Below are 18297 nucleotides of genomic sequence, written 5' to 3' on the forward strand. Positions count from 1 at the left end.
AAATAAAATTATTTTAAAGAGGACTAGTACAACAAGGCCTTAGACGATGTGGAAAGGCGCCGTCTTGCGGAGTTAAAAAATATCGTTTTAAGTGATAGTCGTTTGTTAACCGATAGTAATGGAATCTTGACCTCCACGCACTGAAAACATCGTCACCAAAAACGCAACGATGGTTTCACAGTCTTTCATCATATGGTTAGTGTTGTCTATGCATAAATTGTATTGGACAATGCTTAAGGCAAACCAAATGTTTAAATCAAATAATATGGTTGTTGATGATTGATTTATTATTCAAGTGTTGATTAACGTTCTTATTTCATATTAAAAACACATCATTTGGTTTGTAAATTTGATTTGAAAATTTGGGCTATCTAATATTATTTAATTGTACTAGTGCACATAAACTTTTTTTTTTAATATAATATTATTGAGGGAGAATATTTATTGTCAGAATCAACCGAGCTTACACTTAATGAAATTGAAAAGGTTTACCAATTTTACCAAAACGAGTTGAAGTGGAACACACCACAAACTCGATTGCCACTTACATATAATCGAGCAACTCATGTGCAAGCGTTGTTCACATATAATCTTTAGGGTTTGACATATAAACCCATGACAAGCCAAATTACATTGATGTTGCGGATTGAGCCTTGGAAAATGCGTCTACATAGAGGTTTGGGTTGGAGTTGGAATACGGCCTCCTCTTCCAGTTTAGTTTTCCTTCGCTTCTTCTCAAGTATCAGCATTCAGCGTTTTCAGGGTTTGGAGAACTTCCTCCTCCTTTTAATAACATGTGTAGGAGTAAATGCTTTTAACTAGTTCAACTACATGCAATGACAGAGACAGAAATTCATGCAAGGAAGGGATCTTTAAACCAAATAAAAGAAATTAGAAAAAAAATATAGCAATATAATTAATTGAAGAACAATTAAAGATTTTTTTTTTTTTTTTTTTTGTATTTTCAATTGAATCTTCCTCTATATTGTATAGATCTGAGTTTATATAAACTAAATATAAAAAAACAGAAATGGTTTAAAAAAATCAAAAGTTTATCTCCACCTCCACAGGAACCAGCAACATAAACCAAAAACTTGACCCCCAACACAAATGAAACCTGGTTTTTTGGTTGGAAGATAGATTGACTTGGCATCACAAGGTTTATCTGTTAAACAGAAGCCAAAGTTATAACTCATATAAGGGTTACATGGTAAACAAAATCAGAAGATTGTTGGCATAAGCAAGTCTCGAACTTATGAACTGCTGAAATATTTAAACTGTTTCCACCAATGGACCCTTTATGCTCTTTATTGTAAAAATTAGTACACAATACCCTAAATGGATGAAATTCCAGTATGAGCCATGGGCTATTGTGGCCTCCATGTGGCTTTACCCCTGGCTACCTCTTACTTCGACATAGTATAGTTCAAATATTTTCTTTTCTAGAGGGGAAAAATTGTTGCCCAAAAAAAATAAGGGAGCTTTAATGAAAAGGGCTTGGGCCAACAAATATTTAACCAAAAACCATCCCAAAATGTTATTTAACTAAAATGGCTCAAATTTTAATTAAAAAACCATCATCTTCTCACCCTTCTCTGGCTTAAGCAATGCAAGCTCCACACAGCACTTGGGTTTTTTCAACTTCTCCAATAGCGGCGACCCCAACAACAACACCTACAGTGTCGAGTTTGATGTCTTCGAAAACCAAGAGTTCCAGGATCCTAATGACAACCATGTTGGTTTGGACATCAACTCCCTTACGTCTAATGCTTCGAGCACCACAGGGTATTGGAGTGACGGACTTGATCAAGATTTCAACAAGTTGAAGCTCAACAATGGAATAACTAATCAGATACAATTTTTGTTTTGTCTGGCACAAGTAAACACTGTATCTGGAAAGAAAAGAACCAAAATCCAGAAACAGTGACTTAAATTTCAGAAACAATGACTTAGATTTCAGAAACAATCTATGTTTTAGCTTTTGACTATTTCTTTTCTTTCATGCATCAGTTGCTTATATTTAAGAAACAAGGTGCTTAATTTGCTTTGAATCCAAATACAGTGAATTTCACTATTTCTTTTCTAGCTTACATTTAAGAAACAGTGACTTAGATTCAAGAAGTAACTTAGGTTCCAGAAACAGTGACTTAGATTCCATAAATAGTGTTACTTAAAATCCAGAGATAGTTTATTTTTACAGTCCAGAAACAATGACTCGTCGTTATTATTGAATAGCATGCAGATCTCAAATTTATTTTATGGATAAACAAACAATGAACTCCACTGATGAAGAAAAATTGAAAAACTGTATCTCGAATACACTATGAATAATAACAACAATCACATTTCAACAAAATAATACAAAATATAGTATGAGGATCTATATTTTTGTTTCAAAGAAAGAAGAAGGTCTGCAAAACAATGATGAACTCCATTAACAACAAAAATCTGGAACTCAACCTAAAAAAGTTAGGGGTAAAATCAACAAATCATAATTTATTATAGTTGGGCTATTTTAGTTGGACTACTTTAATATGGGCCTTGTACTAATCATTAAACAAAACTTATAACATGATTTTTTTATTAAAACCAAAACTTTTCAAGCCCCTTTCATTAGTTTTCCTAAAAAAAAATAACTACTAACCAACTATTCATTGGTTTAGTGGTAATTGTTTAACTTGATTATTGAAGAGGGTGACTAAGAATATTACGGTCATCTCGATACCTAGTTGGTTTAGCTGACTATTGGGGTAGTGTACCTTTGTTTTGAGACCCTATTTTTCAAATTAATAAGTGCATGAGCATAAGAATTAATTTTTCATTTTTTGTTAGAACAAGGCGCATGAGAATTTTCCATATACGATTTCTAATTTTTCCTCTTTAAAACAGCTCTAGACTTGGTAAAGAATGTTGAAGTGCAAGCAATGATCATAGCCCCAGAATCATCAAAGCAAGCTAACTTTGTAATTGATCTTGGAGATAAAGCTCAGGTGCCCATACTTTCCTTTTCAACAAGTCCTTCCCTAATTTCTATTTAAAGTCCATACTTTTTCCGAGTTGCACAGAATGATGCTTATCAAGTGAAAGCTATAAGTACCATCATCCAAAAGTTTGGTTGGAGTGCTGCAGTGCCTATCTATGTCAGAAAATGAGTTTGGGGAGGGAGTAAAACCTTATTTGACTAATGCTTTACAAGAGGTAAACGTTCATACCCCCTACTAGAGTGTCATCCCTCCAGCAGCCACTGATGACCAAATTGCTTCAGAGCTTTCCAAGCTAATGACAACGCATACCAGCGTGTTCATAGTACATATGTTGCCTTCTCTTGATTCTCGACTTTTCGCCAAGGCAAAAGAGATGGGGATGATGTCTGAAGGTTATGTTTGGATAATTACAGATGGGTTGAGCAAGTCTTTTGGTTTCTTAAATGTTCCAATACTCGATATCATGCAAGGGGTGTTAGGTGTAAAGACTTATGTTAAAAATACCCAAGAGCTTGAAAACGTCAGAGTCAGCTGGCAAAGGAAATTCCAAAAAGACAATCCTACTATCCTAAATATTAAATTGGATGTTTTTGGATTGTGGGCTTATGATGTTGTTTGGGCATTGGCCATGGCAATTGAGAAGGTTGGGACTACTACAAACTTCAATTTCCAAAAGTTAAATAATATTGCTGGCATCACTTCCAATAATACTATTCTAGAAAGGTTAGAGGTCTCTCAAAATGGTCCTGAACTTGTTCAAGCACTATCGAGTACAATATTCAGATGCCTCTCGAGTAATTTTAGCCTTGTTAATGGACAACTTCATTCATCAGATTTTCAGATAGTAAACATGAATGGCAACGGTGAAAGAGGAATTGGGTATTGGACACCTTAAAATGGACTTATGAACTTAATTCCCACAAACACTCATACTGCCAATAGTCTTCGACCTATTATATGGCCCGAAGACACTATCTATACTCCAAAAGGTTGGCAGATAAAAGTTAGAAATGGGTATAAGTTGAGAATCGGAGTTCCAGTGAAGGCTAGGTTCAAAGAATTGGTAAATGTGACATATAATTCTCTTACTAAGGGCTGGTTTGGTATTGTTGTGCTTTGAAAAAAAGCTGATTCTGCTGTGTTGTGAGAATAAGCGGCTGTGAAATAAAGTAGCAGAGTGTTTGGTAAATTTTTTTGTAAAAGTGCTTTTGAAAAAAAAAACAGTATTATAGTGTTTGGTAAACTTTTATGTAAAACAGATGTGAAAAAAAGCCGATTTTTCAAAGCTGGGTTTTGCAGCTTCTTGTTTTTGGCTTTTTTTCACCCAAAATTGTGAAAAAAAGCTGAAGCTGAATGTTTACCAAACACAAAAACAGCTCCCAACTTTTTTTGATACCAACTTTTTTCAGAATCACCTCAGTACCAAACCAGGTCTAACACCACCATGGTTATTGGATATTGCATAGATGTCTTTGAATCTATAATAGAAAATCTGCCCTATGCTGTTTCTTTAGAGTTTCATCCCTCTACACAGACTCATATCGAGCCGGCTAACAGCTACCATGATTTGACCTCTCAATTGTATATTAGGGTAAGACGCTTATTATTTCCTATCCGTTACATCTTATTTTTGACCTCGATGTTTCACAAGTATTCTATCAAAAGTATCCAATTTGTTCACAATTCACTCAAGTACATGGTCATTTTTTATTTGACAGGCGTGTGATGCTGTAGTTGGAGATATATCCAGTGAAGCAATCAGGTCAGAGTATGTTGACTTTACAGTACCATACATAGAATCTGGGATATCAATGATCATGCCTATCAAATACAATAAATGTAGTAAAAATGCATGGGTGTTCTTAAAGCCATTGACTTGGGAACTTTGGGTAACAAGTGTAAATGTAGCAGCAATGGTGAAGAATTGTATTCTTGCAGAAGAAGAAAGAGTGTTCGAAAAGAGAGAGAGAGAGAGAGAGAGAGAGAGAAGGAAGTTTTTCGTTAATTATTTTTCTTAACAGATTACATTGGCAGTTATCAAAGGTATATATATACCTAACAAGGTTGCTTATTCCTTAAGCTATTACAAGGATTACAAGATGCTTACACTTGTCACAATTACACCCATAGGATCACAAGTTGTTAAGCTTGATACACTGTTATCATCCCCCCTCAATCGTAGGATGAGGTTTGCTCAACCTGAGATTGGAATAGTGTGTCTGAAACAAAGGATTAGACAAACCCTTGGTAAGGATATCAGCAAATTGTTCATTCGAGGAAACAAAATGAACTTAGAGTAACTTCTTGGCAGCTCTCTCTCGGACAAAGTGAATATCAACTTCAATGTGCTTTGTCTTTTGATGCATAACTGGATTGTAAACCAATGATTTGGCTGAGAGATTATCACATAATAGAGTAATGGGACATGGCACATCAATCTTGAGAAATTGCGGAAGTTGCTTGATCCAGTCGATCTCTGCAGTTGTGAACGATAAAGCTCGATATTCAGCTTCAGTTAAAGATTTGGAGACTGTATTTTGTTTCTTGGAGGACCAAGAGATGGGATTAGAACCCAAGTAGACCTCCAAACATGTTGTAAACCTTCTGTCATTCGGATCCCCAGCCCAGTCAGCATCACTAAATGCATGTAAATCTAAATCTCCTTTGTTGAATTGAATACCATAGTCTACTGTACCTTTCAAATATCTGAGAATTCTCTTCACAGCTATAAAATGGGATTCCATGGGACAATGCATAAACTGACAAACTTGATGTACTGAGAAAGCAATATCGGGTCTTGTGAAAGTAAGATATTGCAAAGCACCAACCACACTTCTATAAAGTGCTGGATTATGAAAGAGTTTGCCATCATCCTTAAGCAGCCTATTCTAAGGTAGACAAAGAGTGTGACATGATTTAGAGAGAGCCATATCAATTGTTTAGAAAATCTGTGATATATTTGGACTGTAAGAGAAATAAATCAGTGGCACTGTGAGTGATTTGAATCCCTAAGAAATAATGTAAGGACCCTAAATCTTTAATATCAAATTTCTGAGCTAAAAACTGAATGACTTCTGTAATTGTTGTAATGTCTTTGCCTGTGATGATTATATCATCTACATACAACAAGAGAATCACCACAGAGCTCCCAACATGTTTCACAAATAAGAAGGAATCAGAATAAGTAGTGAGAAATCCCACAGTAGGTAAGTAATTAGTGAACCTCTCATTACAGGCCTTTGGGGCTTATTTATAGAGATTTATGCAACTTGCATACATGAGAAAGCTGTTGAGAATTTATAAACCCTCAGGGTTGAGATATGTAGACATCTTCTTGTAAAATACCATAAAGAAAGGCATTCTTCACATCAAGTTGCCTTAAAGACCAACCAAACTATGCAGCTAAATCCAAGATTAACCTAACAGTAGTAGGTTTAACAACTGGACTAAAAGTCTCCCTATTGTCAATCCTTTCTTCTTGATTGAAGCCCTTGGCAATAAGTCTGGCTTTATACCTTGATATAGTCTCATCTACATTTCTTTTAATTTTGAAGACTCGCTTGCGCCCTACCAAATTCTTATTTGCATGGAGATGAACCAAAGACCAAGTGCCCTAAGAATGCAAGACTGAGAGTTCTTCTTCCATAGTGGCACACCACACTGAGGATTCAAGTGATGACTTGTATGTTGCTGGTTCTACCTGAGTTAAATCAACTGAGTTCTCATTTGCAACTGTTGAGAGAAATACTTTGGGCTTAAAGATACCACTTTTGGACCTTATTTGCATAGCATGTGTGTTCAGAGGTAGTATAGAGAGAATAACTTGTAAGGTCTTAGGTTGAAACTCAGAAAATATCTCGGTACTGGCATGATTGAACAAAAAATTGTAAAAGACAATGAAAGTTGAATAAACATCACTTTTATTGATTATAGGGAAAATCCAACAATATCTAGTGCATTCATCAATGAATGTCACATAGTATTTAAACCCCTCGACAGAATTACATGGAGAATGACCTCAAACATCACTGTGAGGAATTACCATTTTTAAAGGAACTGTCATAATGTTGATTATCTTCAAAGTGAGAAGACTTAGATGAACCAAAAAGATTGATGGCAACCATTGCAGACAGAAAATGAGTGATAGGAACATTAGCTAGCATTGCTTCTTTAGCAAACAACTGTGATTGAAGATCCTTCATAAAGATCACATTTTCCCTACCCCTAATAATCGTTCTTAGTGTATTATATTCAGAAGACAGACCATTAAGAGTCAAGATCATAATGTCGTCATCATCAAATAGGACCCCAGCAGTAGCTAAGTAGCCGCTGGCTTCTTTAATGTGTTGAAGATATAAAGAAATGGAATATGTACCTTTCTTGATGTTCTGCAACTCAGATTTCATCTGAAATATTGTAGCGCGAGTGACAATTGAGAACTGCTCCATAAGACGAACCCATAAATCTTGAGCACTGGTGCTACCTATAGCAAAAGAAATTACAAAAAGGAACAATGTGGTAGTAATGAGTTGCAAGAGAGATCGATCATGCATTTTCCAAATCTTATACTCATCACTGTCGACTCTCGAAGTAGAATCACTAAAAGATACAGTGGAATCACTCTAAGGCTAAGTATCAAATCTCGAAGGACAAGGATTTCTACCATCCACAATACCCATAATGCCATGTCCTTCTAAAATGAGCTCCATCTAAAAATGCCATATGAGATAGTTGGATTCGTTAAGTTTCATAGAGACAGAAGATGAAACTGATGAAATTAAAGAAGTAACAAGGGATTGAAGGATCTTTAATTGCGTAATAGTCACCATGATCGAATACCAATCAAGTATTTGAAGAAAGATTCTTTGAGGTATGAGATCAAACACCTTAGGTACAAGATTATGAGCACCGCAAAACAAAGAAAAAGAGGGTAATTAGAACTCGAAATTGAGTCGCAGAGCGGAAACAAAAGCACCAAGATCAACAAATTGTCAAGCACGAAGCTTTTTCGGCGAATGATACCATGTAAATGTAGCAGCAATGGTGAAGAATTGTATTCTTGCAAAAGAAGAAAGAGTGTTTGAATAAAGAGAGAGAGAGAGAGAGAGAGAGAGAAGGAAGTTTTTCATTAACTGTTTTTCTTAACAGATTACATTGGCAGTTATCAAAGGTATATATATACCTAACAAGGTTGCTTACTCCTTAAGTTATTACAAGGATTACAAGATGCTTACACTTGTCATAATTACACCCATAGGACCACAACTTGTTAAGTTTGATACACTGTTGTCAACAAGCGCTTGTTTTTTCATATTCATTGGGTTCGTGATTTGGGTTCTAGAACATCAGGTAAACGAAGAATTTTGCAAGCCTCCACATCACCAAACTGGCACAAGCTTTTGGTTTGGCTAAATAGCCAAAATGGTCCCTAAGATTTGCATAACTCATCACTTTGGTTCTTGAGATTGAAAATCAATAGAAATGGTCCCTGAGATTGTCCACCATCCATTATTTTGGTCCTTCGGTTAAAAACTCTTTGGGCAATTTTCAAAGCTTCGTAACTCAATCGTTTCTTAACCAAATTCAACCCATAATATATCAAAATGAAGATAGGAAAGTGTAGAATAAGATTATATATATTTAGAAGCCCAATGGTTGCTGGAGATGGCCGGAAAATAGCCTCAAAACCGACTAGTCCGCGAGAAAATTGGAAAACTCGCCTGAAACTGAGTAAACTTTAAACACTCACAACTTCTTCAATACTCAACGAAATCAAGTGATTAAACAACTAAAATCATACTTCTAGATGATAAAAAGATAATGGTATCTTTCTTGATGGCTAGCTCGCCGTGATTTGGCCGGAAAACGGCTCGAAATTGGCTAACTTGAAAATGCTTAGCCACTTTCGAGCTGTTTTCCGACCAAACCATGATGAATTAGCAACCAAGAAAGGTCATTATCTTCATCTCATTGTGAAGTATGAATTTTGTTTTTTAATCACTCGATTTCGTTGAGTATTGAAGAAGTTATGAACGTTTAAAGTTTACCCCGTTTCCAACGAGTTTTCCAGTTTTCTCACGGACCAGTCACCTTTGAGGCTATTTTCCAGCCATATCCAGCAACCATTGGGCTTCCAAATGGAATAATCTTGTTTTACACTTTCCTATCTTCATTTTGATATATTATAGGTCGAATTTGGTTAAGAAATGATTGAGTTACAAAGCTTTGAAAACTACCCAAGGAGTTTTTAACAGAATGACCAAAATGATGGATGGTGGACAATCTCAGGAACCATTTCTATTGATTTTCAATCTCAGGGACCAAAGTGATGAGTTATGCAAATTTCAGTGACAATTTTGGCTATTTTGCCTTTTAGTTTTCCTTCTCAACCATGGTTTTTGCACACCGTAAGTTTAATAAGTTGGAAAGTATATGCTCTAGCTCTATCACGTATTTCATGACTATAAATCCATTCCTTTTTTTCTTCTGGATTTTTGTAACAGGAGAGAGTAGTGAGCAACTTAGCTAGGTTTGTGGTGACCGTATGGGGCTTTGTTGTCCTCGTACTAATTCAAATTTACACTGCCAGTTTACAATCACTGCTAACAGTTCAACAGCTCCAACCGCTCCAACTAGACCTGACGAAAGGGGTTGGCTACCAAGAAGGTACAACTTTTTGAGCAAGGGATTGTTCCTGCTACTTTCGATCAAAAGCCTTTCGTCGAGCTTTTTCTTTCAACTTATTGCTCAAAATATACTTCGGTTGGCCAAAAGATATTTTCACCAGGCAGTTTTGCGTTCGCAAGTTTACTTGCTTCTCTCTCCCATACCTTTGTTATTATTTTACATAAAACAAATCTCGCCATATTTTGTTGGAGAATAGAGTCTTAACATTGGAGATATAACAAAATAGTATTTAGTTTATATGTGGGAGGTTCACTGTTAATGTACCGAAACTTTTTGTGATAAGACTCAACACTTACTAGTAGTAATAGGTGGGTTACTTGGGGATATCTTCTCCTATATCATTGCAGACTCATTTGCCAATAACTCGAACTTGGAACCTTTTACTTGCTAATGACATAACTTTTACTTTCTCTGTTCCTCTTGATTTCGTGACTTACAGGCCTTCCCAAAGAATTCACCTCTCACGAGTGATGTTTCAAACGCGATCATTGCATCGCAAGACAAAATTAAACGTATACAAGACAAGTGGTTTTTTTAACAAATCAAGTTGTGTTGATCCCGACAGTAACACAAGCTCTTCGAACAATCTTACTCTTAGCATTGACAGCTTTGGGGGCCTCCTCCTCATTGCTTGGGTTTCTTCATCCTTAGCTTTCCTCGTATATGCAGCTATGTTATTCTATGAGCATTGACACATCTTGATGCGCTCCGATCCAAACGCCTCATTTCGAACAAAAATTAGCGAGATATTGAAAGCGTTCGACCAGAAAGGCCTCAATCTGCATACTATCAGGAATACTGGCATGGCCGGCCCTGAGGGTAGCCCAAGTAGGTGCTTGACTAGGGCTCCCACTTTGGAAGAGTCCCCAAAAAAAATTTATATCCTGTAATTAACATATAAATATAAAAAATAAAAAATAAAGTAAGAAATATCATATTTCATTTGTTAGTATAGTGGAAATGTTGGCTTCATTTTTCTTTGGGGTGTTGAGTTCGAAACACGAAGCCGCCTTTCAGTAACTAGATTTTTCTTGATTTTTCTTGTTTTTCAAATTTATTGTCAATCCATTTGTCCAAATGCATATAAAGTTATAAAACTCAAGTCTCTTTACAATCTTTTTTCTTTCAACTTCTCATTCTCTCAATTTATATCGAATGTTTAAACCAACTTTTCATTCTCTCCATTTCTATTGAATGTTTAAACCAACTATCATATGGTCTTAAAGATTGTACTTAAGGTAATCAAAACTTTCAATTTATATTTTTCTTTTCAATAACTTTTTATTCAATGGATTATTTTAATATTCAATTCGTTAGTGTGATATTAATTTTAGAAGAAAAAAACAACACAAGAGAAACAATTAGCGTAGAATTTATTATACTCGCCAATCAAGTTTTATTGTTATTTACTCTCTTGATTATCAAGTTTATTGTTCTTCACTCTCAATCTTAGACTCTTGACTGCAAACATTTAGTACATTTGTGTCCAAAAACGTGAATCGTGTAATGTTTAAATAATGTTTGTATATTTATCTTCTTTTGATATTAATTTTTAATGATATTTGATGTGAAAATAAAACTTTTTATGTATTTAGCGAAATCTTTTTATACAAATCAATATACAAAGAACCAGAAATCAGAGAATTTTAGAACCCCACTTCAAAGGCTCGCCTAGGGCCTCAAATTCTCAGGACCGACCCTGAATACTGGCGTGCAAAATGGAAGTGATCACGGTATTGGTGCAGTTGAATCCTTACCAAACATCGTGACGGATTGCTCCCCGAGGCCATCCAGCGATTCGATACATGCTGAACCATCACACAGCGTTTTAGAAATGCAAGAAACGCATTCTACAGCGCATGGAAATTTGAATCCCAATGGTCAAGCAACCCAAGAGTGATGACATATAGAGCTTAGATACATGATGTACTAGAATTAATTTAACAAGAGTTTCCCTTGAAAATTTAAATTATCGGATTGTGTAAGATAATATAAATGCACTTTATTTGTATACTCAATGGGTGTTGGGATTTACGATTAGGATAATGCAGAAATTAGATTTGTATTACTTATTTCATTTTGTGTATTATTTGGGTTTGGATTTGACTTATTGGTTGGATTTCTTGCTTGGTTGAGAGATTTTGTTAATTACCTATTTGATTAAGATTTGAATTTACTTCTAAATAGGATTAGGATTCTTATTGTAACCTAAGTCTTATACACTATAAATAGGACCTTATGGATAGTGCCGTCACATGGTTTAGAGACTTTTCTCTAATTCGGTTTCAGGGTGGAGGTCGCCGTTTGGAGTCATGAATGCGTGGCAAACTCATGGCTCATTCTTTTGTCAATTTGTGAGAATCAATTTATGAGTTAGAGAACAATTTGGGAGAATCTTCTCCGTTTGTTTTGGGTTCTCTACTCATTTGGTTTAGGGATTGTAATTTGTGACATTTAGGTTGTTAGAGTTACACGCTCTTTTGTTATCTCCATTTGTTTAGTGAAATTATTTGATGTGCTTCGCTTGTGGACAGACTTTACGTTGAACCACGTTAATCTCGTATGTTCTTATTTTGAGATTGTTTGTTTTTTTCGCTTTCACTAATGATGTTGATATTTGGCATTTTTTGTTAAAATTTGTTTCTGCTTGCGCATAAAAGTACAACAACGGGCCATGGGCAACAAATTCTGAAAAGAAAGACAAACACTATGGACTAGAAACTGAACAATTTCATCCGTTGTATCCTCGTTTAGTGTCCAGGAATGGATCACCAACTATATTCAAGCTACAGTGAAGGAAGAAATGAAGGCCCTGCTTGATAACTTTTTCGTTTTAGTTTTCACTTTTCGAGTCACAATAGCTCTTACAAAACATAATCTTTAATCCATTGAACGAAACTGAAGATTCATGATCTCTCCACTTGGGATGTATTCCAGATCGAGTTCAGTAAGTATGAAGTAATTTCGGTTATATGCTATATGATAACAAAATTAACTCAGTATAATATACGAAAAAGCTAATGGCTTTAGCCAATTTTGCTTAAAGACTTGAAATTGTCTTGATATTTGCCTCTCGTTATTCACAGCTCTGTTTTAAGTTTTCTCAATACTTTCATGACGCAGAAAACCAATAGGTATATACACATCTCGAGTCCACTCGTTTGACGCTTAAGCAGACCACACCTCACGAAGGAGTTCATACCTCGCATTCGTGCAGGCATGACCTGCATGCTCATGTTTTCCGCTTCCATTTCCATTTGCTATGATAGTCGGAGTTAACGGTAATTTGTCGATGATGGATGAAAGAGGTGAATCCAACTCCTCTAGCTCTTCATCGCTGGTATATCCCTTTCTCTGTACAGCTGAGACGTCCCTTTCCAGTTGAGAACTTCCTCCTGCTTCTGAAACTTTTTCTGCCATATCAGCCGACGAAGGTGGGGTGTACACAACTGGTGCTGCTGTGTAAGGGAAGCTTCTTGCCGATTCACCTAACAATCTGCGCTCCACAATGCTCTGAGGAAATGATGAAAGGATACGTCAAAACTTTAACATTACTAATTTTGTTTTTTGCAGATTAGAACCTACAGATTTTGGTTCATTTGGTTTCACATTTCATGTTAAACAGAAGATCCTTCAAAAAAAGTTCACGATAAAACGGTTGTTAAATGTTTAAAATCCTTACAGTTGTAGTTGCACGAACACATCTAGGCCATGGAACATCAAAAATGAATAAAAGCAAGTATACCTCGGCATTCAGTGCCTCCAATACAGCTCCTGGCACAGCATCCGGACAGAACTCATCTGGAGTGAAGTTACAAAGTATCCGCTTAACTAATGGAAGACTAATTGATGGGCAGACCTAGTAAACATGAAAGGAAACAAATTTAATCAGCCCCAAAAGGAGAGGCGAAAACAATGACGACAGAAAATTCAGACAAGTTAGGACAGTCGGACTAAAACCAAAGCCATTTCCTTTCCATATATGAAGGCACTGAAATTACAAAAACTAACCTCCTTTCTGATTCTCGTATCAATAAGCAAGTCTTTCGGAAGCATCAAAAGATCACTCAAGGCATTCAGAAGAAGGAAGGATTTAGATTCACCATCGCCAATCTGCCTGTCATCATCCTCACCACCAAGGTGGTCTTCTTGCTGGGAATTATCAGCATCCATGTCAAACAAATCACGTAGCCATCTAGACCAATTTCCAACCTGCACGACATGCAGCCTCCTCGTTATTTAAATCTTGCAATCACATTTTGTTTTTCAAATAACACCCAAGGAAGTAAACGTATTATGAGGAAGGTAATTCAAGCAAATGATCAAGACGACGTTCACATGTACGGTTTTACGAGTAACTAGTTAGCTATCTAAACCCCAACTAGTGGTTACGGCATTAGGGGTTAAGAATCCTTTGGAAGATACTTTCACAAACTATGTGAACCTTTGAAAAGTAAATACTTCTTTCCGGTATAAACAAAAGTAAAAGAACAAGAAAAAATGAGATACATACGGAATTTTTGAGTTGTGCACCAGACCCAAAACTCAAGTCGCCAGCAGGAATAGGTAAAACCCTGGAATCAAGAATAGGATCTGATACTGGATCAGTAGGGATCTCATGGGCAGATTCACGCAGGATAGCATTGAACATTGCCACATCTAGCCTTGCAACACAGTGTTGCATAACCTAACCGGAAAACCACATCGAATTAAACCTCCATAGCATAAGGAAAGCTCATACAGTTGTTCTGTGAAGAATAAATGAAGATGAGAAACTTTGGTGGCTGAAATTAAATTCCAATGCCTGTGATGAAGAAACTTTAAACTGCAGAGGGATCTTTAGATAGATATTCAAGGATTCCATACCATTCTTGCCAAAACAGGCAAGCAGCCACATTTATGCCCCCCTGCTCGAATAGGACAGAGTCGTTGAGAAGCATCCTGAAAAGCGTTTTTCCATAGGTTGACAGAAAAGCTACCTTGCTTCTGATCACCCACTGCAGGTCCTGACAACCTTACAGACATCTTATTTGTGGATGAATTTTCAGCTGGAGATTGCATATTTGGAGTCAAAGCCTAAAAAGATAAGACTCTGGTCAGCAAACCATAAAATCACATCAAAGCTACTCCAAATTCACATGTTTGGTAAGAATTTAGTTTTCAATCAAAACTAACAATTATCATTCAGTCTAAATAAGTTCATTTGTAGACCTCAGGCAAAAAATGGCCTTAGACATGCAACTTGTCCATCAACCAAAATGATTGTCGTGATGTAGGGACCCAAGCCACCTTTAACATGTTAAAAGAAAGAATGAGAGGTTCTTTGTCTGTGTAGGTGTACCTGCCACCATACTGACTCAATGACCCGAGAGAAAATCCAGAATTCAACTTTTTCCAATGCAGCAGTGAAGGTTCCTGTCTCTTGCCAGTCATCAGCAAACTGCATAAAACCGTTCGTTTGTTTATTACTGGAACTACCCCTCCATTTCAGTGTCGCAGACTTCACTTCATTTCTGTTGCTAGTCCCATTTGACTCCACAAACTTAACCGAAGGACTTGACTTGCTTGAAATGTCAAATGCTTGAGATATGATCTCCCTTAGCACGACAGTGTTTGATAACCAGAATGTCAACCTTAACATACAAATGGAAAAAATGAACATCAGTTCCCAGTAATTAAGAGCATTTGTAACACTATGAACTATAACGTGATAAGTTTTACCTGGGGACATCATTGCCACAGGACTTTGCTATCAAAACAAGCCCTGATACAGTGTTCTTAGCAATTGTGGCTCGCTTGCCCTGAGTCCAATGATTGCAAGCATGGATATAAAGTCTAGAAATGCGCCGAGCCGGTGTGTGAACTTTATGCGCAGAGCTCCCATGCTCTGGTACAACAGAGTAGAGGGAAATTTCAAGAACAGCAACTTCTCGCAGCTCTTCCTCAAGTTTCTCAATTCTCATTTCCATTTCTTCAATCTTTCGTTCCAAGGCTGTTTCAATCTCTTGTTCGCCATTTTCTTCAGCGTCTACTATTTCATGGTCACTTTCCACAATCTGAGCACCATTTGAGACCCCATCAAGGATATCAGTTCCTCTTACCTCTTTAATAGGCTTATCGTCAACCTCCTCAAATGGTTCTGAGGAAGGTTTAATGGGAACTTCGCTATCACTAGAACCTTTTCTGGTTTTAACTCCTGAAGGTCCATTATTTGAATTAGTGACTTTGTTGGCAGTATGATGCAATCCTTTTGATCTTGACTTAATAGATTCACTACGAGACCCCTCCCTGTCCCTGGATCCAGGAGAGCTCTCTGAGGAATTCTTTTTTAAAACAATTTTGGGTACCCTTGATACTCTTTCTACTTTCTCATCCTCAAGGGTAGGTGAATCCCCTTGAGATGACACGGAATCCTTTATTGTCTCGCAATCTGACACCTCGTCGTCAATATTCTCTTTGGAAGTCATTGGATTGGCTTTCAGATCTTGAGGCACCTCCTTAAACCTGTTGACATCATCCACATAATGATAACCAAGTTTTCGTTAACTTCAGAGAGCTCTGTGCCCGTGTTTGAATCACTTACTAGCGTACTGGGGCTGGTCTAGCATAAGAGACTTTAGATTCTCTATCTTTTACATTCAATGTCGTAGCGGTATTCCCTTGATTCGGCTTGTTGTCTCTCATTTCTGTTCTTCCAGTCCGCTTGGTGTTTTTAGTATTTGGGGTTTTCCTTTTGTCAATCTCTTTCATGGTTAACAAGGTTTAGTTCCTCCAGCCACAGCAATCAAATGAAAAGACTGTTACATGGAAGAAAACACAATAATCAACAACATACCAAAGCCCTTCTTCTAATTACTCTCTGTGTGACGGCTGGAAAACGGAAAACCAGCAATACATGCATAAAGCAAGCAAGGGGATTACAATTACCTCTTATGCAGTGAATTCTTTAAGATTTCATTAACCAGAAACGTTGCACTGGACTTTCCAAATTATTTTCAGTCAGCCTGCAAAAAAGACATCGATATTGGTCATCAAACGGAGACTTTTACGCATTTTCCACGCAACAAAATCAAAACGGCGCTACACTGAGCGCACTGGGTGCATCACACAAAATGCAAAGAAGAGCAAGCTTATGACTACTCTTTTCAAAGCTCGCTGCAGTCACACAGCCTTACGTTCATTTCTCAACTCCAAAGGGATAGACAAAAAATCAAGCACAAGGGCCAAACAAAGTTTGTTTACTCGTTGCAAGCGACTCGTAGCTCAAGTAATTAAGAAACACACAACAAATGATTCCTCTATACTAGATTCGGTTCCCCTGTCCTAAATATCTCTCGTATCAAAATCAAATTTTGTTTACTCACCCAAAAAGAAAAAAAAATATATCTATTCATTCCCAAAGCATAACTCACAATAATTGCCTATATATGCCCACCTGATGACGTGGCCAGATCCTGATCGTAGAATGTAAAATAGCATGAAGTTTCGGTAGAGTAAAAAGAAACGGACAGCCACTTACCAGAAACATGAAAGGAGAAGATCCAACGCAATGTCGCAATCCGAGCGCAAAACGACGCCGAACTGAACCAACCAAACACCCGCGGAAGTCTCTCCGCCAGCCGGGACTGCACCAAACGCAAAAATAGAAAAACGACACGAAAGAGTGAGGAAATGCCAGAATTGAAGAACTCGAATTCCAGAACCAAAACGACGTTAGAATCTATAACCTTAAAAGAAAACGACAAGAGCTCGGTAAAAGCTTTAGAATTCAGATCAGAAGATTCGGAACAATCTAAACGACGCGTTTTGGGGGTCGTGCCGTCTCCATCCGCCGGAAAAGGCCAGCAATGAGCACTAAAAAGAGTAACTGACAGTAAAAAGTTGTACGTACCGAAGCTTTTTTCTGCTCTGGGCGCTCCGGGATTATCAATAATTTCACGCCAATTAAGAGCGGAGAGTTAATGGGGTGTTTAATTTTGTGTGGAATGTTTTAGGGGAGGGAAGGTGGTGTTTAAAATGGAAGGGTGTGACTGTGTCAAGGGTACGGACATGGGGTAGTGGGTGACCGGGAGAGAGGTTGTCGGTGGGCGTTGGGTGACCAGGTAGTACCGGTTAAGGGGTTGCGCATTGTGAAGTGTAAGGACTCGTTTGGAAAATGTTTTTAAATGATTGAAAGTGTATTTAAAGAAAATGTTTGAAAATAATCCTTAATAAAAATGTAAGTTAATTATAAAAAAACACTTAAAGTACTTCTTGCAAAAATCACAAATTACGTGCTTATTGCGAAAAAGCACTTTAAGTGCTTTTGAAAATCGAAAATATTTTTTATAAAAGAGGTTTCAATCATTTAAAAGCATTTAACCAACAAACCCTAAGTATGATAATGCCTAACTGCCATCGTTGTTTTTGTTGAATTACATTTACCCGATCGTGAAGTGGTAGTGGGATTTGGAACGAAAAAAATATTTTTAATCACCGGTAGAGGGGAGAGGGAGCTGGGGTTTGAATGGAAAAAAATTTTAATGTGTTCAAGACACGATTTGGTATACTAATTTATAATATAAGTTGTTGGACACTTTAAAAACAATGTTTCAACTACTTGTATTATGACATTTGTGATACATTT

General features: G+C 36.9%; 1 protein-coding gene and 1 pseudogene across 7 annotated transcripts; one reads left to right on the forward strand and one right to left on the reverse strand.

The window, feature by feature from the left end:
* The first annotated feature begins 1362 nt into the window (after positions 1–1362).
* Positions 1363–10142, forward strand: LOC137744511 (glutamate receptor 2.8-like; annotated as a pseudogene).
* Positions 10143–12463: 2321 nt separating this feature from the next.
* On the reverse strand, positions 12464–17687 carry LOC137745304 (uncharacterized). 7 transcript variants are annotated; one of them, XM_068485241.2, is made up of 11 exons: positions 17563–17687; positions 17191–17296; positions 16599–16675; positions 16255–16468; positions 15393–16175; positions 15013–15304; positions 14538–14747; positions 14185–14358; positions 13683–13883; positions 13417–13530; positions 12464–13184 (listed from the first exon to the last, which is right to left on the reverse strand). In XM_068485241.2, the coding sequence occupies exons 5-11, from the start codon at positions 16136–16138 to the stop codon at positions 12840–12842; spliced, it is 2082 nt and encodes a 693-aa protein (XP_068341342.2). In that variant the 5' UTR covers positions 16139–16175; positions 16255–16468; positions 16599–16675; positions 17191–17296; positions 17563–17687; the 3' UTR covers positions 12464–12839. The 7 variants fall into 7 exon arrangements, with proteins under 7 accessions (XP_068341342.2, XP_088537693.1, XP_088537691.1 ...); XM_088681567.1 differs by having other exon boundaries at positions 17399–17663; XM_088681565.1 differs by having other exon boundaries at positions 15393–16468.
* Positions 17688–18297: the final 610 nt, after the last annotated feature.

Source organism: Pyrus communis, chromosome 12, assembly GCF_041283825.1.
Source record: "Pyrus communis isolate YQ-2024b chromosome 12, ASM4128382v1, whole genome shotgun sequence".
Taxonomy (NCBI): Eukaryota; Viridiplantae; Streptophyta; class Magnoliopsida; order Rosales; family Rosaceae; genus Pyrus; species Pyrus communis.